This window comes from Macrobrachium nipponense, chromosome 27 (assembly GCF_015104395.2).
Source record: "Macrobrachium nipponense isolate FS-2020 chromosome 27, ASM1510439v2, whole genome shotgun sequence".
NCBI lineage: Eukaryota > Metazoa > Arthropoda > Malacostraca > Decapoda > Palaemonidae > Macrobrachium > Macrobrachium nipponense.
In genome coordinates, this window is record NC_087216.1 from 37183169 (window position 1) to 37202810 (window position 19642).

At 39.6% G+C, this 19642-nt stretch overlaps 1 protein-coding gene across 1 annotated transcript in view; it reads right to left on the bottom strand.

Annotated features, from left to right (window-relative positions):
- Positions 1-269: 269 nt before the first annotated feature.
- LOC135201027 (leucine-rich repeat-containing protein 47-like) overlaps positions 270-19642 on the bottom strand; it is a 123151-nt gene continuing 103778 nt past the window's right edge. Inside the window, exon 6 of the mRNA XM_064229872.1 lies at positions 270-1511. Coding sequence (XP_064085942.1) covers positions 1248-1511 — 264 coding nt within the window. The 3' untranslated portion in view covers positions 270-1247. The remainder of the gene's footprint in view (positions 1512-19642) is intronic.

The window sequence follows — 19642 nt, forward strand, 5'->3', positions numbered from 1 at the left end:
AGTTTTCCCCCTAAAAAATCAATGTTAATTAGGGGGGATTATGTTCCAAGACAGTGGGAAACTACCCTTTTATATTGGGTTCCAATAAGAAAATTGTGAACCTCATGAGTACCACAGAACATTAAAAACCAATTTTCTGTCTACCATTATGGCCTTACCTTCATTTCCTGTCTTCTCCCAATTTGCGCTGCTGGCTCAGGTGATGACTCTTGTTTTCCCAAATGTATAAAACAATGGTATAATAGGGGGGGTTAAGTTCAGAGACAATAGAATCTGTACTTTTTATTGGATACTGATCAGTGGCAGCATTAGAAATTTTGCTCATGCTTCTTCTTATCTGTGTTAATGTGAAGAAATTGTATAAACATATCACTATCTCCTCTAATCATAGTCAGTGTTAAAGCAAAAACGTGTACTATTTAGAACCCATGTAAATGAAGTTATATCTGTACTTATCAAGGAAATAAACATCTTACTTTTTTAGACAGTAAGGAGGGAAACAAAGTACTGTAGCAACTTTTCAAATAAAAACTATGATATGTCTTGTAGAACACTATAACCACAAGTCAACACAAAGCAATAACTTGAGAACGAATAGCTTCATCTAAAAATGCTGCCATTTGAATTTAGTTATCATCAGCTGGTATAAAGGTACATACATACTGTACACAATATACCAATGAACCTGCACCTCCTTTGATTAATGATCTCACAGAAAGCTACTGCGTTAACTTAGTTTGCAGTAAATAAGAGAGCAACATGCTTAAAACACTGAATATCTTACAGATTTGGGCACCATGAATTTAGCTGAGTACATGAAATAAAAAATAATATAAGATGTACAATACAGTCCTTGAAAGTTATAAGGTAGAAAAATTAATGTGAAAATAAAACCACACTGCAGGCCTTCTAGGAATTTAACCAAATTCATGTGATAAAAGGAATAATCTTACTATGGAGTAATATAGTTAATTTTCAACCATAGAAATTTACTAGTAAACCAGAACAAAGAATATATATTTCTTTAATACAATTGTCCTAAATACTAGACACTTGTGAAATCAATGATGAGTTACTATAAAATTATTAGAAAAATTTCTAGCTTTATACACTGTTGTACTTGAAATACAAAATTTCCAATTTGATGATTTGTATGAAAATAAACTAATGCTAGTTCACTGGATAATCAAAAAACAATGCTTACCCAATGTATCACATAAATACGAGGCACAAACAGACCAGTAACACTACTTGTCAGCATTAATTATTCTAACAGCCTCATTCTCAAACACCAGATCAGTTCGAGAAGGGTAAACCACCCGTAAGTTCCCTTCCTCATCTTCCACACGAACCTGTTGAATCTTCATAGATGATTTTCCAGCTGGTGTTTTTTCTGATCCAATGCCAGAGTTCAAGGAACTCATAATTAAAGCATCCAACACTGCTTTTGCCTTATTTAAAGATGTGCCACTGGTTACCTCTACAAAAACATCTGTGGTTTCTTGCGTTATCTGGATGGAAAGATATCTCTACTTAGTTAAAACATGGAATATAGAATTTAGGCAACAGGGCCAAATGCTGGGACCTATGAGGTCATTCAGCGCTGAAAAGGAAATTGACAGCAAGAAGTTTTGAAAAGTGTTAAAGGAGGAAAATCTTGCAGCTGAACTATGAAACAATTGTTAAAGGGTGGAAAGCCAGATGGAATAAAGAGAATATGAACAGAGGTACAGTAAAAGGAATGAAAGTGGTTGCACCTAAAGGCCAAAGGGATGCTGCAATGACCCTTCAGTAATGCCTACTAAGCACTGACACTACGGTACTCCCATACAGAGGAGTGATTTGTTACAAAAGGGAATGGAGATCAATGAAAGAAGGCAATGAATGACTCTTCTAAATAATCTAAACCTACAACATTCTACAATACAGACCTATCTTAACACTTCAATTCCACATTTACAATGAAGCAGAATGGGATATTTGCTCAGTTGTGTATAAGTGTCAAATAGGACAAGTAAATGTATGACAGCCAGGTGCTGATGAATGGCTTTCCACTAATATTAATCCTACCTAAAAACTGTTATTAATCCAATTCCACGGCAGCAATTACCTATCTTTTACAGGTTTAACCCACGAGCGGCGGCGCGTATGCTGCTAAAATGCGACGCCTATTTCACTAATATTTTTTTTTTTCTCTTCGGAAATTTCCTTATCAGATTATTTTCATAAGAATAGTAATGTTTTATATACCATTGGAATCGCCTTTTTTGATTATACGGCAATAAAAAAATTTTTTTTTTTTTTGCAAAGAGAACATATATATATTGTGAAATGTAAAGGAAATTTTTTTTTATCCTTTTTCATTTTCAACTTTCTGTCGACCAAACACTTATACAGGTCATGCTTTTTCATCATTTCATAAATGAACAAGAGCTAAATTTATCTTAGAAGTTGGAGAAAAAAATTCAGGCATATATAACTAGTAGCTCAACAGGTATTAGACATTTAACGAAACCATCTCACACCGAGTTTCAAAAGAGAATCGTCCTCTTGCAATTAGTTGTTACAGCACTATCAACATTTCTATTACTAAGTGCCCTAATGAAAATATATAGAACTTTTACTAACCTTATTTACATATATACACTATGTACACTAATTGGTCCTGTATGTCTTTCTGTAAAAACTAATTTCGTGCCGGAACTAATGTCTTCCGGCGGGTAGGCTCGTGTCCAGACGGATGCATGATCATAATCACCGATATCAGTATCACTATCACTTTCAACATCATATTCCTCACTTACGCTATCACTTTCAGAACCCTGACTTATGTCAAAATCATTGTCACTAAGTGACCAATCACTATCACTTCTTTCATTCGCCATTATTATGTAATTATATCAATAAATCACATAAAAAAGTAAATTTCACGGCCGCCGTTATGCAAAGAAATAAACCGCGGAAACTGACCAAAAGTTGCGCAAGCGTATTATCATCTCATTTAAAAAATTGAGGCATTGTGGCAACACTGTTTCTTATCTGTGTTCTGAATGGTTTACTTACCCTTATGACATCATAAAACCCCGCCTCCAACACCACCTGTTCTTGCCCGCGTGATTTGAAATTAAAGCATCGCTGAAATCGACGATCGCATTTTAGTAGCACATAGTGTCGATTTTAGCGACGCGCCACCGTTCGTAGGTTAATTGTATTATGGTGAAAGAAAATAAAATTTTTCAAATTAAATTTTTTTTTTATTCTAATCTATTATGTAATCATAAATAGCCTTGCTTCAATGTAATCACCTCTCTTGTTGCAACAACCTCATATCCTGAAAGACAGACCACCCTACAAATACCCTAGCAACCTACCACAGTCCATCACCATCCTCTATAAGTCTATGGCATCAACCTTTTGTATATAATTAAGAACAAAGGGTGCCAGGAAAAAAGGTAGGAATGGAACTAAGAACAGTATTATGATAAATAGGTTAGTCACATAAAATGTTTTAATTCGAAAAGACATTGTTTGTTCATCATAAATCCATTATAATTATACACAACCAAAATCATCACTTGAAGGGCCAAGTTAAGCCATACAAGATCAAAAGAAAGAAAACAAGATTAGAAGTCTGTTCTTTCCCAAGATGGTCTGAATAGCACTGGGATTGTATAACAGGAACTTACATCTCCAAAGAAATATCAGTCACCAATCACACAAGGCATAAAGACATATACGACATGAAAACATGCCTTCAGTGTGTACCAAAAATATGAAGAATAAGGATAATGAACAACATGAAAATGAATGTCCTATATCCCTTTCAACAGATATAATAATGATTTTTGATAGCGTAGTCGTTGTTTTGTTCTCAAAGGAATACCCTTTCCATGGTCTATCCAGAGTTCCATAGCGACCAGACTAATGTCAAAGAATTCTCATAACTGGTCTTATGACTGGGCATGTGTCGTAATGATAAACATTGTAAAACGTGATAGAGTATAAATGGACTCCGGATAATAGGGCACTTTCTATTACCCTCAGTGAACGCTGCTACCCAGTTTTCCTACTATGTCAAAACTGTAAGAAGAAGTGGTTATGCGCATACGCACTGTCATATTGTTTACATACAACTAAAATCCGACCAAGACGCCATTCCCTTTCTGGTCAGTCAAGAAACCAGAGCTCAGAGAAGTCAATTCTTTGCTTATTGATTCAGCTAAGTGCATAGTTTTAAGTTCGTTACAAAAAAAAAACTTAATTTAAACTGTAGTGCAATGGTTTATTGTGAGTAAATAGCCGCAATCAGCTTATTTTGTTGGCGCTTCTTAAGATTGATGATTGTTAGGCTAAATAATCAATATTTGAAGTTTTTTTTATGTAAAATGCAATAAAAATGCAGTTTACATAGTTTTCAATGCACCCCAAGCATTAAAAGAAAGGTTTTCTTAGGATTTTTGATGAGGTTCCATCTTACGACGATTTTCGGCTTACGACGCGTCTCAAGAACAGAACCCCCTTCGTAACCCGTAACCCGGGGACTGTAAATGCTTTATCTCAAGTAAGCTGTGCATCACTGCAAAGATGAATGATTTTTTAATAGCTTTTGCTAAATTTTATTGTGAAAAGCTCTCTTCTTTCATGTACTGTTTTGTTGAATATGGTTAAACTATACCGTTTCACTCGGCACACTGAACACTGACTCAATTAGCCTTTTTTTTATTGTTTCTGTATTGCATTTGATTGTTTTCATATTCTATCATTATGTTGAATTTATTGTAGAATTCCCTTTTTTATGTGAATTGTTATTGCTTTAACAAATGTACAGTAATATTTTAACTCTCTCTTCTCCTCCTCTCCTCAACATATCAACGCTCCCTTGTTCAGTCCTAAGTCAGCTGAACATAATGTCACTGTGGTGATGTATGATTTCGTTCATCTTTTATGCCAAAGTCACTATTGAAATGCTTTATTCTTTTATTTGTTTTGTCAAATATGATTATCATTAAAATGTTATTGTTAGTATACAATAAGGTTTTGTACATACTTACCTGGCAGATATATACTTAGCTTTACGTCTCTGACGTCACGACAGAATTCAAAACTCGTGGCACACGCGACAGGTAGGTCAGGTGATCTACCTTAACCCGCCGCTGGGAGGTGGCGGCTGTAAGAACCAATCTCCCTTTCCAGCCAGAATTTTTCCTTCCACCGGTCTCCTGAGGGGAGGCTGGGCAGGCCATCAATCGTATATATCTGCCAGGTAAGTATGTACAAAACTTTATTGTATACTAACAATAACATTTTTGTACATGAACTTTCCTGTCAGATATATACTTAGCTGATTGACACCCTTGGTGGAGGGAAAGAGACAGCAATATAAATATGGAAAAAAGGGGAAAACAACACTAGTTGTAGGATGTAAATACAACCTTGGTTCTTACCTGTTTAGGCAGAAGACTTCGTAGTTACTGTCTATGAGTCTGCGTTGCCTTAAGAGCTTCAGCGAGGGCGTGACCTACAGCTGACAGACTTCTTTGGTGGGTCTATCAAAGGGATTTCGGTTATCCGCTTACTTGATAGAATCCGAGCAGGATCTGTCAACGGGGATTCGCCCACTTATATGACAGAACCCTAACCCCAACCCCTATCATTGCAAGGAGCTCAAAACATAAACCGATCACCTAACCAATCTAATCATTGTTAGACTACGAAATGAAAAACATGCCTACCCGCATGTTCTTTCAAACAACCAAAAACTTACAACCTAACAAGGGGAAAAAATATATACTACTAAGGATATGTCTCGGCTCCCTGCCCCAGCACCGAATCCGCCGATACGTACGGGCCTAACCCGAAGCACTTTTCATACGTAACTTTGACGTCTCTCAGATAGTGGTTTGCAAAGACTGAGTTGCAACGCCAGAATGTTGCCTTCATAATATTACTCAGGGATATGTTTTTGTTAAAAGTCAATGAACGGGTGGCAATAGCTTATTACCTCATGAGCTTTGACCTTAAGGACTTTGAATTGACTTTCATCACATATCGACAGCGCTTCTTTCACCAGGCTTCTGATAAAGAAAGAAAGCGCATTCTTCGAAAGAGTCCTCCTTGGATCTCTTACAGAGCACCAAAGGTTGACATCATTGCCCTTAAGTTTTTTCTTTCTCTGTAGATAGAATTTCAAACTTCTTACTGGGCAAAGAGACCTCTCTGCTTCCTCGCCTACTAATGCAGACAATCCTTGTACTTCAAAGCTCCTAGGCCAAGGATTTGAGGGGTTCTCGTTCTTGGCTAAGAACGAAGGAAGGAACGAACAGATAGCTGCATCTCCTCTGAATCCCACATTTCCTTCTAGTGCATGGAGTTCACTAACCCTCTTTGCGGAAGCCAATGCCATGAGAAAAATTGTCTTCTTCGTGAGGTCTCTAAATGATACAGACTGAGGCGGTTCAAACTTATTGGACCTCAGGTAACGTAGCACTACATCCAGATTCCAACTCGGAACCCCTGGAGAACCTTCTTGGATGTTTCAAACGATCTTAATAGATCATGAAGGTCCTTATCTTCTGAATGTTTAAGTTTCTGTGCCTAAACACTGCAGATAGCATGCTACGATAGCCTTTAATGGTTGATACCGCCAATCCACTTTCTTCCCTAAGGAAAAGTAAGAAGTCTGCTATTTGGGTCACAGAGGTACTGGAAGAGGAAAAGTGATGGTTCCTACACCATCGCCGAAAGACGTCCCACTTCGATTGGTAGACTCTAAGGGTAGAAGGCCATTCTTGCTGCTGCGATAGCCGTTGCAACTCTTGCAGAAAAGCCTCTCGTTCTGACCAAACTTTTGACAGTCTGAAGCCAGTCAGATCTAGAGCGGGGAGGTTTTTGTGATACCTCTCGAAGTGGGGTTGTCTGAGCAGATCGATCCTCTGTGGTAATGTTCTCGGAAGATCTACTAACCATTCCAGTACCTCTGTGAACCATAACTTGTGCGGGCCAGAACGGGGCTACCAGCGTCATCCTTGCTGCCTCCGATTCTGCAAATTTCTTTAGAGTCTCTCCCAGTATCTTGAATGGAGGAAAAGCATACATGTCTAGACCCTTCCAATCTAGTAGAAACGCGTCTATCGACACTGCCCTCGGGTCCGATATCGGAGAGCAGTAGTTGGCTATCCTCGCATTCTTGGCTGTGGCGAAGAGATCTATATGAGGCTTGCCCCAAAGCTTCCACAGGTCCTGGCAAACATCTTCGTAAGAGTCCACTCTGCAGGCAGGACTTGATCTTTCCTGCTTAGGAGGTCTGCTCTGACGTTCTTTTCTCCCTGTACGAACCTGGTAAGGAGACAAATCTTCCTTTGCTCTGCCCAAAGCAGAAGTTCTTTTGCTGTCTCGTACAGGGAGAAAGAGTGAGTCCCCCCCTGCTTCCTGATGTAAGCCAGGGCCGTGGTGTTGTCCGAGTTGATCTGTACTGTTGAAGCTAGGACGTGGGGCTTGAAAGCTTTCAAAGCTAGCCAAACCGCCATCAAGCTCCTTCTTGTTGATGTGCCAGGTCACCTGGTCCTTGTTCCAGGTGCTGACACTTCTCTTGAGCCGAGCGTCGCTCCCCAACCTGTTTCCGAGGCGTCGGAATACAACACTTGGTTGGGGTTCGGAATGTGAAGGGACATCCCTTCTGCAAACCTGAGAGGGTTGGCCTACCAAGAGAGGTCCTTCTTGATTTCCCTTGAGATCTCGAAGGAGAACTCTAGGTTTTGCGAACGACACCTCCAGTTTCGATGTAGAAAGAACTGGAGAGGTCTGAGGTGCAACCTTCCTAGAGAAAGGAATTGCTCCACGAGGAGAGTGTCCCCAACAAACTCATCCACTCCCTCGCTGTGCATACTTCTTTCTCTAGGAAGGCTTTGACTTTCTCTGACCCTCGGGCTATCCGTTCTGGAGACGGAAAAGCCCGAAAATCCAGAGAAGCCATCCGAATCCCCAGATAGATACGATCTTGACTGGGGATCAACTGAGACTTTTGTTTTTTGAAAGTTCACCAAAAGTCCCAGAGAACTTGCCATGAAAAGGGTCTTTTGTAGGTCCTCCAAACATCTTTTCTGCGACTTGGCTCTGATCAGCCAGTCGTCCAAGTAAAGGGACACTCTGACTCCCTCCAAATGTAGCCATCTTGCTACATTTTCATTAGGCCTGTAAAGACCTGAGGGGCTGTTGAAAGGCCGAAGCACAAAGCCCTGAACTGCAATATCCTTCCTCCCATCATGAACCTGAGGTATTTCCTTGAAGAAGGATGGATAGGCACATGGAAGTAAGCGTCCTGAAGATCTAGGGACACCATCCAGTCCCCTGGCCGAAGGGCCGCCAACACTGAGGATGTCGTCTCCTGGCGAAACTTCCTCTTTCTACAAAGAAATTCAGGGCGCTTACATCCAGCAAACCGTCTCCATCCTCCTGAGGCTTTTGGAACTAGAAAAAGGCGGTTATAAAAGCCCGCTGAGCAAGGGTCGCTCACTAGCTCTATAGCCTCTTTCTCGAACATTTGTTCCACTGCTTGTGTTAAAGCAAGGCTCATGATGGGATCCCTGTACCTGGCCACCAACTCCTCGGAGTCGTTGTCAACGGTGGTTTGTTCCCGTAAAAGGAATCAGATATCCTTTCCTTATAATCGAGAGGGACCAGTTGTCCGCTCCTCTCTTTGCCCAGGCTTCCGAGAATCTTAGAAGTCTGGCACCTACTGGTGTTTGGAGGACTACTTCCCTACTTCTTAGCTCTGACAGAGCGTGAGAAGGATCTACCTCTCTTGAAAGGTCTATTACCCTCTCGAGGTAGAGGCTCTAGAAGGGGGGCCCCCTCGAAAGGGCTCCTGTCTAGCTGGAGTCTCCTTCTTCGTCTTCGTCTGGAAGGAGGTCCTAGGCCTTCCTTGTCGACTGCGCGAGCATGTCCTGAGTCGCCTTCGCAGAGATAGATCCTGAGATGTCCTGGATTATCTTCTTCGGAAATAGCAGAGGCGAGAGCTGCGAATACAGGAGAGAGGCTCTTTGGGCACTGCGAAACAGACTTAGTCAGAAAAGAGCAGAAGACTGATCTCTTCTTAAGATCCCTGCTCCAAATAGGGAGGCTATTTCGCTCGATCCATCTCTAACTGCTTTGTCAATGCACGTTAGAACACTGTTGAGATCTTCTGGCGAAATAGCATCCGGGTTCTGAGTCTTCTTAGCCAAGACCCCCAAAGACCAGTCAAGGAAGTTGAAGACTTCCAAGACTCTAAACATTCCCTTCAGTAGGTGTCAAGCTCGTTCATAGCCCAGGTAGTCTTAGCAGACAAAAGAGCCGAGCGTCGTGCTGCATCTACCAGAGAAGAGAAGTCCGCATCCGCCGATGAAGGAAGACCCAGACCTAGGGGTTCTCCAGACTCGTACCCAAAATCCAAGTCTGCCCGTAAGCTTGAAAGGAGGGAAAGAAAACACACAGTCTTCCCCTTTCTCTTCCTTAGGAAAGCAGCCAATCACCAAAACCTCTCAAAGCCTTCTTCATTGAATGGTTGCTTCATCCTCCCACGAGGAAACTTGTCGTCTTCTTCGAAGTCGAGAATAAAGAGAGAGGAGACGGAGGAGCAACGGGAGTAAGGGAGTCTCCAAACTCTTGAAGAAGGAGATCTGTAAGGATCTTATAGGACGGAAACGACGAGTCCTTCACCAAATCCTCTTCTGAAGGTTCAACTTCATCCACTGAAGAACCCTCCGCTTCTTTACGAGGGCAGTTAGCCTTCTCTAAAGAAATGCGCCTGTCCAGAGTGTGTCTAGAAGCAGACTGGCGCCTATCAGGGGAAGCCAAAGTTTCTGGAGAGCTCCTCTCGAAAGAGTCCTTCCTACTCTGATGAGTGCGTGCTATTTGCTCCTTAATCCTACTCCTAGAATTCCGGGCTTCCAAAGGGGAGCGTCTGCTAGGAGAGGAGAGCCTACTATGCTCAAGGCGCTTCTCAGGATCCATGCGCCTGTTCAAAGGAGAGCGGCTGCCAGGCGAGCTGCGCCTACCATGATGCGAACGCCTACTAGGCTCTTGGCGCCTACTTACGGGAGAGCGAAGCCCTGGAGAAGGTCGCCTACAAGGAGACCGGCGTCTACTATGCTCCACAAACTTCGCTCCCGACTTGTGTGTCTCTTCAAAAGGTAGTCTCCCAGAAGATACATATCTTTCAGGCTCTACACGCCTGTCCTGAACCGAGCGGCTAAAAGGAGAGCTGCGCCTATCAGGAGAAAAGCGCCTATCCTCCGCACCACGCTTGGGAGCGGGAGAGCGTTTCTTACTTGGGGAGTAGCGCCTACTAGGCTCAAGGCGCCTAACAAAAAAAAGGCGAGATCCTGTCTCTTGACGAATCCATCAAAGAGTAGGCTCTCTTATCCGGAGAATGAAGGATCTTCGGAAATGCGCGAGAAGACGAGGCTGTACGCCTGTCTTTAGACGAACGCCTACTAGGCTCTAGATCCCTTCCTACTGGAGAGATGTAGTCACCAGGAGAAAGCTTCTTGGGCGATTGACGCCTGGAAGACGACAAGCGCCTGCCGAGGGAAGAGCGCCTCCTTCCATCCGCTGATAAAGGAGAGAGAACCGACTCTGACTGAGAAGGTAACACAGGCGAAGGAATCCTAGACTTCTTGACAGGGAGAGAGACGTCTTTCCGACGCGTTCCTCCTGCCAAGGAGCCCGCCAGCGCCGAAATTTGCGCTTGCAGTCCAGCAAGAATTCGAGCTGGAGATCTTGCAAAATCCTCCACTGGAGAAGAGGCTCGAAGCCTACTATGAGGCGAGAACTCCTGCTCCCTCCTGGGTTTCTTGATCTCTACTTCCGGCTCTTCTGGAAAAACTTCCGGGCTGGAAGGAAAGGAGCCAGGCGCCTTCCAGGCTCTCTTCAGCGGTCGTGAAGAATCCGAGGCGCTCCATCCTCTTCTAGGCGAAGGTGAGGAAGAAGAAGAGAAGCATTGGCGCAATACCTCCTTCTTCGCGCGAACAAGGGCAGCCTGGGTACGAGCATCAGGAGGATCTACCGAGGGGACGCCTGATCGGTGGGAGTTCTACCTAACCTCCTGCGGCTGTTGACTTTCCTCCTCCACTGGGACTGGGAGTCTGGAAGAGGTCTAGGCCTGGAAGCATTAAGGAGCCGATCAGACGCACCCTCCACTGCACTGGGGTCACTGCACAATTCACCTTCACTACTCTTACCTTTGCAACAGAACGAATCTTCTTTTCCATGCTAAGGATCGTGGCTCTCATGGTTGCCACTTCCGTAGTCGTATCCTTAGGTTCGATGCAGGGCGCAGGAGCTGAAACTGGAGAAGGTTCTAATGCTACAACAGGATTTTCTTCTACCTCGCTAATACGAGACTTACTAGAACTCCTAGAAGAAGCCTTTCTCACCCTGTCTTTCTCTAACTTCCTCAAGTAGGAAGAAAGAGCCTTCCATTCACCCTCATCCAACTTCTCACACTCATTACACGGGTTAACAAAAGAACATTCTTTCCCTCTACATTTAAAGCAAACTGTGTGAGGATCTACCGTAGCTTTCGGTAGTCTCACCTTGCATTCATCCATAGAGCACACCCTAAACATAAAAGATTTCTTAACCTCTAACTCAGACATCTCGAAATCAAAGAAAAATCCAAATCAATATCCAAAAACAATCCACAAATGCGTATGCCAAGCCAACAAGATCAGGTACTTCACCGAAAGTCAGTCCAAATAAATCCACGGCAACGAGAAATGAATAAAGCTGTCAGGAGGTAACAACCACAGGTGTAGTCGTCACCGGCGACAGAAAAATTCTGGCTGGAAAGGGAGATTGGTTCTTACAGCCGCCACCCAGCGGCGGGGAAGGGAGATCACCTGACCTACCTGTCGCGTGTGCGAGAGTTTTGAATTCTGTCGTGACGTCAGAGACGTAAAGCTAAGTATATATCTGACAGGAAAGTTATGTACAAAACTATATATTGTAAATGAAAAAATGTTAATACAGTGGGGCCCCCGTATTTGCGTTCTCCAGATTCGAGGACTCACACATTTGCGGCTTTTCTTTGGAACCTATCTAAAAATTATTCGCGGGGTTCTCTGTGGAACATATCTCTAATTATTCATGGCGCTCCCCCCCATCCCATTTGCGAATGTGAATTTTTTTGTACAGGGATATTCTGTTTTTCATGTTATTTACTGTATAATATGTGTACAGTGGTCACCCTGTATTCGCGGGGGATGCGTACCAGATCCCCCAGTGAATAGTTAGAACCCGCGAGTGTTTGGAATCCCTACAAAAACGCTAAAAACAGCCTATTTTGTTAGTTAAAACTCAAGAAAAACCACTACAAATTTTCATACTTGGTTTTTTAATAGTTTTATCACAAAAAGTGCATTTTATGATGAAAAAAAAAAAAAAAAAAAAAAAAAAAAAAAACAAAAGGAATTTGTGGATATATCTCATAGAAAAATACCACGAATGCGCAAATTTTCCCCGTATAATGCGGGAATATGTTCCTGAGAGAAATCCGCGAATGTGAGAGTCCGTGAATCTGGGAAACGCGAATACGGGGGGCCCACTGTACATAATAATATGAAATCATACGGCACTTACTAGTGATTAATGTTGATTATAGATGATGATGATGATATAGCCATGTAGCCTGATGAATGACGATTAAGATAGACTGCACAGCAAAGTAGAGGAGTTACAGATCCTCTGAGGGCGCCTCATCACCTTCTTCAGGAGGTGCTTCGTCAGGGATTTCAGGAGGCACCACCATCTTGAGGTAATTGTACAATTGTACAAACAAGTGAAGATAGGGCTTCACTATTTCATTTATAGTATTGATGAAAGTTGTGGCCCTTTCTTTATTTCTATCCCATGCCTTGACTTTTGTCTGTACCTCCCTGACATCCCTGATCAAATTGTAGAGACCAAGAAATTTCTCAAAGGCCTGGTCTGTTGATGGGATGGCATTACTAAAGAGGGAGGCAAGTTCTTGTCCAAGAATGGCCTCCACAAGTATTTTGCCCTGCTCATATTCAATCTCAATGCAGGTGACTGCACTTTCAGTCATGCAGTTATTATTATTATTATATATGTAGTTAAGATTTACCAGCCCAATGAGTCTAACTAGACTCTTACAGTGCTGGCCCAAAAATATTTGGGAGGAAATTATTAAAAAAATATGCACATAAAATGCGTGTCTACAAAGTGGGATGAGATGGAATGGTAGTTAATGAATTACAATAAATTAATGATAAATGAAATTTCTTTCTCTATTAAAAATTAGGTAATCACATAAAATATGATTGACTATTAAAATTGTATAGCAGACATTGCAATGAGGGATGTCCTCTTGTGGAGTTATCATTAAATACTTGTGAGTTAGTCTTGTGCGGCCTATTCGTAATCTTGTTAATATTACTTCAGCTCGTTTATTTTGTACTGCCGTACTCCACAAATCTACATTCTGCTTGATGCACTTTAATTTATTAGTGTCTGCTTCACTATCCCACAGATCTTACCATTTTGTTTTTATGCACTGCTTCACTGAGTTTATATAATCTGTAGCAGGCAATTTATTGTCAAAAATTGGTGAATTTATCCCAGACTTGGCCTTATCATCTGCCTTTTCATTACCTTGGATTCCAACATGGGCATGAATCCAGCAGATTTCAATGTTAACCCCACATGAATATAATTTATTGATGATCTGTTTAATTTCCGTTACTAAAGGGTTCTTATGTGTGTAACTTTTGAGAGATACAATTGCGCTTCTTGAGTCAGAATAGATAACAAATTTGGTATTCAGTTTATTATTTGAAAATTTTATCTGATTGATTGCCAATATAATTGCTGTTAATTAAGCAGTAAAGACAGTTGCTTCAATTGGCAATGAATTCTGACTTATTTTGCATGATGACACTGCAGCACAAGCAACTCCCACAGAAGATTTGGACCCATCGTTGTATATTGCTTTATGTGGACCTTTACTTCGAATGTGTTCTAATATTTACTATTTAAAGCAATATGAAGTATAATTTTTGCTTTTTTGACAAATGATATAGGTTAGAACATACTTTGATTTTCTTCATCATCCAAGGAGGTGGAGAATTTGAGGGTGGGAGTATATTTACTCTAAACCATTATATTTCAACAGATGTTCATTGAAAACCACCTGGACAATTTAAAAATCATTGTTAGGCAAACAATGTCCAGTCTGGTAATGGTAACCCGAGTGAGAAACAGCAGCAACTCGCTCATACAAAGCATCCTAAGGAGTGAAGCAAGAAGAAAATCTAAATTGCGGGAAAGATGGGAAAAGGAGGCCGGCCTTTGTCCCCTAAAGGACCTAATCTCTGTATTGGCAAGATGTCATCTGCAGTTTTTGTCATTATTACATTTATTGCTGATATTTTGATTTTTCATTATTACTGTGATTACTATCAAGTTAAAGTTTTATTTACATTTAATTTATGTATTAAGCCCTCTGGACCTGACTACTGTAACCACCTAAGGTCTCTAGTTGAAATTTGAGTTATATAATATGTGCACCAACTGTTATTACTCTCAATGCATTTTTTTTTTCACCAATATTATTACTGTTATTACCAGTATGATGATTACTAGCTTTTATGCTACCTCAGCTATTTTGTGGATAAGTGCCGATTATTCATTTTCTTTTTCTATTTAATCATGTCTCGTGTATCTAGATTATGTATGTTACTGTCTGTATTTTGTATATTCAATGTATATGGCCCCGAGCTGAAATAAAACATATTATTATTAATAACCTATTATCTCTTATTGGAAAAGGTGGTTCGTGATTAATAATAAATATATCTCGCATAGCAAACAGTTTTTTTGTGGGGGAATCAGTGGACATTATCTTTAAAGTACTTCTCATTGTTACAAGATCATGATGTAAGGATAATGGGGGTTCACCACTTTCACAACATACTGAAGTGTTTGGAGAAGATTTAAAGGCTCCACTACAAAGTCTCAAGCCTTGTGTGTGGATAGTCTAAGGACTTCAAGGTACTTTGTGATGCTGACCCGTAAATTGGACTTCCATAATCTATTTTAGATAAAACTAGTGCTTTGTATATCATAAATAATGTTTGTCTCTTAGCTCCCCAAGTAGTATAAGACAATTTTGTGATCAAATTTAAGGCACTATTACATTTAAATTTTACAAAGGCTATGTTTGCTTCTCAGTTAAGATGAGTGTCAAACACCAAGCCTAAAAATTTTACAGTATTACTACACTGAATGAGGTTATCACCTAATTAAAGATCTATGTCTTGATTCTGTTTCCATCTACTATTTTTGTAAAACATAATTGCTTGGGTTTTCTCTACAGGGAGCTTAAAGCCTACTGACAAAGTCCAGTTGTGGATGTTTTGATAGCTTTATTAAGAATTCTTTGTAGATGACGAAGACTGCTTGGGGAATAATATATAGCAAAGTCATCTACATACAAGCTATTTTGTACTCCCTGTGGTAACTGTTTTACGATGTTATTAATAACCAGAGAAAAAAGTGTTCCACTCAAAACACTCCCTTGAGGGACTCCATTGTATCTCCAGGTCGTATCATATGCTTTTTGGATATCAAAGAATATGACAACTGTAATTTGCTTACGTTCAAGCCCTCGCCATATATGATTTTCTAGAAGGGAAAGTGAATCTAAAGTAGATCTTTCAAATTGAGAGCCAAATTGAGTTGAAGACAGAGCCCTATTCTTACGTATGCACCAATTTAGTCTATAATTTACCATTTTTCTGGCAATTTGCACGAGCAACTTGTCAGGGATATTGGTCTATAGTTATTTGGATAGCTTGGATCTTTCCCTGGTCTGACAACTGGTATGATTATAGCATGTTTCCATGCTTTTGGGAACAGGTGATTTATCCATTAATGATTATAAAGCTTCAATAAGTATGTTTTTGCTAAAAGAGCCAGGTTTTTATCATCTCAAAATTTACGTTGACTTCGCCTGGAACAGAAGAGTTACAGTTAGATAAAGCATATTCAAATTCCTCTTCTGTGATAATCTAGTTATAATATATATCCCCTAATGTTTCAAAATTTAATGAGACAGCTTCTTCATGGGCTTTAACGGTTCAAAAGTGATTATCTATATTGATTATACTACTTATTGCTTCGATGTTACGCCCTAAAATATTTGAAATTGCTGCACTATCATGTACTAGTTGGCCATTATGTAATAGTGCATGTCTCCGAGATCCAATATGAGATCCATTAATTTTCCTAAATTTTTCCCAGACTTTACTTATTGAGGTTGTATCAGATATGCTAGATACATACTTGTTCCATGACATTATCTTTCCTTTAATAGCTTCCTTTCTAAATCTTGCCGAGATCCGATTGCAATGAGGTTTTAGCAGACTGATTTCTATAGTGATGTCTACAAGTTTCTTAGCAGTTCTCTCAAAATTTAGAAGTCTTTTACTTAACATATTAAATCTATTATGTAGGGTTTCTAATCTTCTACCTATAATATGTTTTTCTTGTATCAGGTGGGATAGTGTATCAGCCCACCAGGGTACTGAATGTTTCTTAGTAGTAGTTGACGTGAGAATAGATTCATTAGCAGCTGTAATTACAAAGTTTGTGAAGAAGTCCACAATCTCATCATGACCTTGTACATACTGATGTAAATGGAGAGATCTGGTTGGTTTTAATTTCATACTGGTCCCAGTCTGCCTTATCTACATTATATCATAGGATAGTTGGTGTTGGGGTATGTCCCAAACAGGATATTAAAATGGGAACATGATCACTGGTATATGGATCATCTAAAACATTCTAATCAAATCTGTCAACTATGTTAGATGGCAAATACCTAAGTCTATGGATGAAAAAATTCCATGGGATTTTGAAAAGTAAGTGCTAATATCTCCATCATTAAAAATGCAAAGGTCATGATTATCAATCATATGTTCAATTTTGTTACCATGAAAATCTATTTCATTGCAAAAGGAATCCCATAATGGGCTGTGGGCATTAAAATCTTCAACCATTAAAAAATCATCACATTTATCTTAAGTAATACTTGAGGTACATTTTGTAAATCATAATTATATGAAGGCTGGTTGTAAATACTATAAAAATTAAAAGTAGTTGTTAACCCTTAAATGCCGAAGCGGTAAAAAAAAAAAAAGTCTCCCGTGTGCCGGAGACGTTTCAGAGTGAGCGCGGAAGCGGAAAAAATATTTTTTTCAAAAAATCACAGCTCGCTTAGTTTTCAAGATTAAGAGTTCATTTTTGGCTCCTTTTTTTGTCATTGCCTGAGGATTAGTATGCAACCATCAGAAATGAAAAAAATTATCATTATCATATATAAATAATGCGATATATGATAGCGCAAAAACGAAATTTCATATATAATTGTATTCAAATCGCGCTGTGCGCAAAACGGTTAAAGGTAACAAGTTACTTTTTTTCGTTGTAATGTACACTAAATTTCAATCAATTTTGGTATAAATAACACATTGTTTAAAACGATAAAAGCAACACAGAGAAAATATTATCACAAAATAATGCATGAATTCGTAACGCGCGGATGTAAACAAATATTTTTTTCAAAAATTCACCATAAATCTACATATTGTCCTAGAGACTTCCAATTTCTTTCAAAATTAAAACAAATGATTGAGTATTACTATACTGTAAGAATATTAGCTTACAAATGCAGTTTTTGACCATATCTGACGAGTTAAAAGTTGAGCGAATGTCGAATTTTTTTTATATATATTTTTTTATATGCAATTATTTCGGAAATAAAAAAAGCTACAACTTTCAAATATTTCTTGTTTTATTTTACATGAAATTGCGCACATTTTCATATATAAAACTCTATGAAATGCATAATATGAAACGGAGCAAATATTCCGAGAATGGGACTTACGCATTTCGGAAGATTTTGTGGCTGGGGAATCCTGATCGCGGAGGGAAGGAAAAGTTTTTATTTAAAAGTCACCATAAATTTAAATATTGTGCTAGAGACTTCGAATTTGTTTCACGATGAAGATAAATGACTGAATATTACTAGACTGTAAGAGTTTTATCTTACAATTGCGTTTTTCGACCATTTCGGTAGAGTCAAATTTGACCGAACGTGGGTTTTTTTCTATTTATCGTGATTCATATGCAAATATTTTAAAAATGAGAAAAGCTACAACCTTCACTATTTTTTGTTGTATTATACATGAAATTGCGCACATTTTATTTCTATATAAAACTTTATGTAACGGCTAATTTAAAATGGTGCAAACATTACCACAATCGCAAGTATGATTTTTTGTTTTCGGAAGGAGTTTACAACGCGGACGTAAAGAAAATGTTATTTTTTTCATAAATTCACCATAAATCGAAATATTGTGCTAGAGACTTCCAATTTGTTGCAAAATGAAGGTAAATGCTTGAATATTACTAGAATATAGCGTTTTTCAGCTTACGAATTGACGGTTTTTCTGCGACCATTTTCGGTAGAGTCAAAGTTGACCAAAGGTTGAAAATTTGTCACTTATCATTTTGTATATGAAAATATTTCAAAATTGATAAAAGCTACAACCATGGGTTTTGTTTTTTAGTTGTATTGTGCATGAAATTGCGCACATTTTCATATATAAAACTTTATGTAACGGCTAATTTAAAATGGTGCAAACATTACCACAATCGCATGTATAATTTTTTTCGGAAGAGTTACCGCGCGGACGTAAGGAAAAAGGGATTTTGACGTAGGAAAAATCTGTTTCTGGGCGAGGAAGCCGTGTCGCCCAGTGAAATATGTCTGCTTTAGCACTATTTCTAGTAAAATATTGCTATAATACCAGAGAACTGCTAAATTGGACATGTCAGAAGCCTCTGACTCGCTCACCTATACAAAAGGTGTCGGTATAAAACTGGGGCGAGTGTTAAACACTACCACAGCAACCCCTCCAATTAGCCTTTTCCTCATCAAAGACCCTAAATACGGGGAGCCGACCCATAGGTCACACCTAGCTTACCGTTTGAAGGGGGCTGTGACGTCATACTTATCGATAGCAATGAAGCTTGGTGCACTGCAAGGGGAGGGGAAAAAACCAGGGGGGATTTCACTGGGCGACACGGCTTCCTCGCCCAGAATAGATTTTTCCTACGTCAAAATCCCTTTTCTGGGCTCAGCCGTGTCGCTCCCGTGAAATTGTACCAGAGAAACACCAAGCTACATCACTCTGAAATGAAACAGAATATTAAATTGTATAAACTAACACCATAGACCAAGTGAAATAGCAAAGAGATTTGCTGCGATAGGTAGGATGTTAATAAAACTGGCATAATGGAAAATATTCATATGACACAAGGACGTACTATATTGATGTTGCAAGGAGACACTGACCTCCCTACAGCTATTGCCTGATATTTAAGATCCTCCAAGGACTTACTTAAGGTAAAGCTTTGGAAAACCCAGTGCGACTGCCGACCAGTATATTTCTTCAGATCATCAAAGTTCATATTTGAAGAAATTTACAGAAGTTGTTAAACCGCGAATAGCACGCGCTTTGGGAAAGGACCCTGGGCTGACTTCCTTGGTAAAATACAAAAACTGCTGCGTAATGCCCTT